This window comes from Meleagris gallopavo, chromosome 2 (assembly GCF_000146605.3).
Source record: "Meleagris gallopavo isolate NT-WF06-2002-E0010 breed Aviagen turkey brand Nicholas breeding stock chromosome 2, Turkey_5.1, whole genome shotgun sequence".
Taxonomy (NCBI): Eukaryota; Metazoa; Chordata; class Aves; order Galliformes; family Phasianidae; genus Meleagris; species Meleagris gallopavo.
The window spans coordinates 106501385-106506931 of record NC_015012.2 but is presented as its reverse complement, the minus strand read 5'-3'; the positions used below and the strand labels follow the sequence as shown (position 1 = coordinate 106506931).

Genomic DNA, 5547 nt, shown 5'->3' with positions numbered 1-5547 from the left:
AAGCCACATTGCACGCTACCATGTCCTTCAGCTCTCTCATTTCATTGGTTCTTCAAACTGTCAAACACAGAATAAGGACTCAGTGACCACAGTTCTATTTCGAGGTTTGTATTAACAGTTTAACCTCACACTCTTTCCTCACTAAGAGGAGGTACCACAAGGGCTTTCTAAATCAAACTCATTCTTGTGTATGGGAACTTGCTGGACCTGACCGTTAAAAAGGAGAAAACCACTGGCACTGGTCTTCACCACAGCTTGGAACCTGTGCCAGTCAGACGCTGCAGACAAAGATCATCATCTCATCTCTGAAGTTTAACCTTTCCCTTTAAATTGCCAGTTTAAAATATAAGCTTGGAGTCTTTGCTTGATGGTCAGTGCCAGCTGGTAGGTAGGGCAGCACACACCTCTGTTGCAGGCACACATTCAGCAGTCTGCACCTGAGAACACCTCTCATAGGGTTCAGAAGCAGAAGCTCTGGAATTTAATTTTAAAAGCATTCAACGACTCGAGTGAAAAATTAAACATCTTTATTTTCTTAAGCACTTCCTCCAGCAGAAAATGACCCATTGAGGATTTCTGAACATCTTTTCACAGGACTACAAATCAGGTAACGCACACACACAGAAGTTAGCAGGCTTGGGCTGTACAGTATTTTACACAGATACAGTTAAAGTGCATCAAAGAATGCCCTGCAGTGCAAGATCAAACGTGCTCGCTGAAATCACTTCTGCAAGCCAGGCTCAGCTCAGCACACGCTATCCAATTAAAGGGTCATCATCATCAGATTGTAACTGAAGCCGGGAAAACGGACGCGGAGAAGCTACTCTGTTCTTTGTGATGATTATTACAATGCAGGTGAAGGTAGTCAATACCAGCAGCCCCCCAATCACTATCCCAATAGCCTCTGGGAGGTGAATGCACCACTGGTCAGCCAGCAGGCACTTGGTGTGGCTGAGAGTGCCGTTGTGTGGCTGCGGTGTCAGCCCCAGGATGTGGCACATCATCGGGTAAATGTCGACGTTGTTTATCATGCTCTGCCGGTAACCCCGACGAAAAGCAGGCCCACGGGCAGCCAGGAATGGATGCATGCTTGGGAGAGTGTTGTCATAACCGTGGTCACCTACTGGAGAAACACAAATTCAAGAGGTAACATTGCAGCTTCCGTCTGCGTGCCAAGTATTCCCCTCCCCCTTCATCCCCCCCTGCACATTAACCAAGGGCTGAGGCAAACACTACGAGGAAGTTTTTCCCCCAGAGGGTGGTGAGGCAGTGGAACAGGTTGCCAAGGAGGCTGTGGATGCCCCATCCCTGCAGGCATTCAAGGCCAGGCTGGATGTGGCTCTGGGCAGCCTGGGCTGCTGGTTGGCGACCTGCACACAGCAGGGGGTTGGGACTGGATGAGCGCTGTGGGCCTTTGCAACCCAGGCCAGTCTGGGATTCTAAGGGCAGCACCTGGATCACACACTGATCCCAGAAACCCAGAGCTTCTCTCTTCCAGACCCCCCAGCAGTCTTTTCCCATACCAAGGTTCCTTCCCCTACTCCAATAATAACCTTTGATCCCCCTCCCATTCCTGCCAAAGCTGAAAAGGGTGTTACCACTCCACAAGTTCACAGCTGGAACACAAGTTTGCATTTCTTAGATTTTGGAAAGAGCCTCCCCTTTGCATAGCAGGCACTTCCTGAAAGACAGGCACCTTCCCACTGATGGCTTTCAGTTCAGGTATATTATCTGATCCTGCTTATCAGATTAGGTGAAGGCATACAAAAAAAAAATGCTTATCAGGTGAAGGGATACCAAAACAAACCCCTACATACCACAAGAAGAAACAGCCTGGGGATAAAGATCCAAACATCTAGCAAAACCTTGTGGCTGCAAGGTCTCTGGTACTTGGGCATCTGGTAGATTTGTAAGAAACACTGTGACTTTTGGTAAAGTATCCACAGCCACGGTCCAACTTCCCAATAATAAGACACCTGCAGAACCTGTTCCAGGTACCAAAAATCTCACAGCACGCTCAGCACAGGATATGAGTGACTGCACCTCAGTTTGTGGCTCATTTCTTAGTAACAGTTCCGTGGGTCATCTCCTTCATTAAAAGCTTTCCACCTGAAATGTCAGGCTCCTACTGCTTTACACCACACTCACCATTGCAGGAAATGTTCAGTACTCCTTTTAACATTTTCCACCACTACATTAGTTACCGCAGAGTTATAAACAAGATACAGTGCAGTAACTTGTTTTAATGTACTCCTACGTTTCTTGATCAGACTTTTTCCTTCTGCTATTTGCTTGTTTTGAACAGAGATGTTGCAGTGGAGCTTTAAGGAAGCAGGAGTGCAGGTGTGTGCTAACAGTGCTAGGCACAGAGCTGCTGCTGCCACTAAGGGAGGGCAACAAACAGCCAGGCAGGCCAATACCTGCCCTTCCTGCTTCTAGGAAGCAATAGCTAGCAAAATTGTTTTGAAAAGAGATTCACTTCAATGAAGTGAGCACTGATGCAGTGCTGTTATTTGTCTCTATATATTTATCAGCTTATTTTTAGGTACGTGAAATTGAATCTGAGCTCAAAAACAGAAGAGAGCTCTATTGGAAAACACTTCAACACCTTAAATGTCAGTGGGAAGACGAGTGGCAGATGTTGGGGGGAAGTGGAATACAAACATGCCTCCGTCACAAGCAGTACCTTTGTGCAAACTCCGGGCACAGGCAGCGGGGTGGCAGCAGGAGCTGCACTGCACAGCGCCCTGTCCTGGCAGCAGCCAGCCCAGCCAGCCACTCTAATTTCTTTCCCCCTCCCCCACATGTATATTTTATATATAAACATTTAAACAACACAGTTGTGAAATACTAAAATACAAGGGAAACCTAGAGGTGCATCTCAGGCTATAAAGCTGAGTGAGGCCAAGTGTTTCAGGCAATAGAATGAATCATGGAATCATAGAACAGCGCAGGTAGGAAAAGACCTTAAAGATCACGGAGTCCAACCACAGCCCAGCCATCCTACCCCAACTCTAACAGCCCTCCGCTACATCACGGCCCTGAGCACCACATCCAAACGCTTTTAAACACAGCCAGGGATGGTGACTCAACCACCTCCCTGGCAGCCCATTGCAGTGCTCAACACCCCTTTCTGTTAAAAATGTTTCCTGAAATCCAACCTAAACCCTTTCTTCCCTTGCAGTTGGAACCCCCCAGGTTCCAGCTGAGAACACTCTGAAATGCTGTCAGAGATGTTCCCAAAGGAGCACAGACTCCACTTGCTAAACCAGGAGCAGCCCATGGGTTGCTGGGATCAAAGCAAAACCCTCTACCAGCGTGAGTCACATGAGCTCAGATGGGGAAATCCCACTTACGCTTTGAGGGGGCCTCATTCTGCACAATTGTCCAGCCTTCATCTGCAATCAGGATTATGGGCTGAATTCTCTTATTATGGCGATAATGAAACCTGTCTGGGATTTCTTCTTTGAGATACACTTTCATGTGACGATCATCACACCGTTTCAGTAAGTTGTACACGTATTTTTTATCTGTTGAGAAAAAATGCATGTGAAACAACTGGAAATGAGGTCTTTTTTACTGCAATTATCTGTCATTAAACCTGAAATCCATTTTTTTTCCCCCAAACAATTACTTTTTACAAAGCAGTGATTGTTCCACATCCTTCATGAAATGCTACATGCACCAATGTGGACATCACAGCTTGCTCCCCATGAAGTCAGGTGTTTTGTGTCTGGGGCTGAGAATCTACAATTCAGCTTACTCTGTGCTTCTGGGGGAGTGAGGTGCAAAGTTCAAGCAGAGAAATCAAGAGAAAGCAAATCATATCCTATAGTAGTCAATATTTTATCCAAAGCAGTGAGCATAAAGCCTTCTGTTGATGTATAAATGGTTTTGTTTGCTGTAATTGCTTCAGCCTGGCCACACTTGAGGAAGCTGAGACCAGCTGCATCGTGAGTCACACCTCTTACTGACTACCTCCAGATACAGAAGCTAAAGCTTCATTCACAAAAATTAAAGTTGTACAGCAATCCAGGCTGGTTTCAGACGACAACATTTTTCGTTCTGAATGACCCTGAGGGCTTATTTCATGCTCCTTGCAAACCTCAACTGGACAGAATACACGAGCAACAAGGGAGCAGGCACACTAAGTGCCTCACTCTGTTCTCTATAAGCTGCACCATGACCACCATTAACAAGAAACCCCTCGGCCCATTGATTGCCAAAACAAAGTAATTTCTAAACAGACAGCGAACCACAGCAGCATGACAAGGCTTCAAAAACTACCACATACTGTGCTTGGGCAGCACTGCAGCAACTGGACTCCTGTCGATCAGAGTATAGTTACCACGACCAATACAGTTGTCCAGGACGATCAGCTTCTTTGGAGAGCACTGGGCCATCCCGTGATCACTTGTTATTATGACATTGATACTGTCCCACAAACCCGATGCCTTCAGTTTACTGGTAAGGAAACCAATGTGTTGATCCACTTGCTTTAACACTCGGCGCATGTTCTCAGTGTCAGCTGGTCCGTACTTGTGCCCGCTCACATCTGGTTCTTCCCAGTACAGCGTAGCAAAATTGACGACAGGATCAGAGCTGTTCAACCATTTCACAATTTTCTCCACTCTCTCCTCAAACGTCACAGAAAAGTTGTACTTCATGAAGAAGCGAGGGGTCGTGTTGTTAATCCTCACGTCAGTACCAGGCCACATGGCAGCAGCACTCGTCCCATTTCTCTGCTGTTGATTTGTCACCCAGATCGGGACCGCTTCGTTCCACCAGAAGGGATCCGAATCATTGAACTGCGAGAACTTTTTCTTGGCGTCTGGATCATACATGTCGTTGGCCACGATGCCATGGCTTTCCTCATACAAACCCGTCACTATGCTGTAATGGTTTGGGAAAGTCTTGGTGATGAAAGCATTTGTAACTTGCTTTACAAGCACGCCATCCTCAATGAGCTCCTGAAGGTGAGGAAGGTTATAGGTTTCCAAGTAATCAGCCCTGAAGCCATCAAAGGATACCAGGAGCAGCCTGGGGGCTGAGCTACCCAACCGACTGCAGCTGCTGACTACGGCAGACACAAACAGCACTACCAGCACGTTCATGCTCGAAGCTCAGGACTCTGCCAGCAATTAATCCGATGCACCTGAGGAAGTTAAAAAGATGAGCCATAATTCAGAAGGGCCGTAGTGCAACCAGCACAACGAGCCGTATGTTACGCACATCTTCCTCATAGAGCCTGCTGTAAACAAGCCCCGAACAACAGCCAACAGCAAGTTCCCAGCCGGCTTCAGAAGCTCCCACCTGCACAGCATCAAAACAAACGAGCAAGAGACGGCCTTCAAAGCAGGCTGAACTCAAGGAAGAGCTGCGCCGCCGTCCCCCGCTTCTCCCCATCCGGTGCAGGCAGCAGCTCGGCCCCCTTCTGCTGTGCTGTCCCGCCCCGCTCCCCTCACACAGGCCGTGCTCACAGCAGGAGGCTGCGCAGCGGGACGGCCCCGCACGGCACCCCCGGCCCCGCGTCCCAGCGGTGTCCCA

General features: G+C 48.0%; 1 protein-coding gene across 1 annotated transcript; it reads right to left on the bottom strand.

The window, feature by feature from the left end:
• Positions 1–510: 510 nt before the first annotated feature.
• ENPP4 (ectonucleotide pyrophosphatase/phosphodiesterase 4) lies at positions 511–5155 on the bottom strand. The gene is made up of 3 exons (XM_010708151.1): positions 4295–5155; positions 3357–3530; positions 511–1123 (listed from the first exon to the last, which is right to left on the bottom strand). The coding sequence occupies exons 1-3, from the start codon at positions 5112–5114 to the stop codon at positions 756–758; spliced, it is 1362 nt and encodes a 453-aa protein (XP_010706453.1). The 5' UTR covers positions 5115–5155; the 3' UTR covers positions 511–755.
• Between the last annotated feature and the right edge of the window lie 392 nt (positions 5156–5547).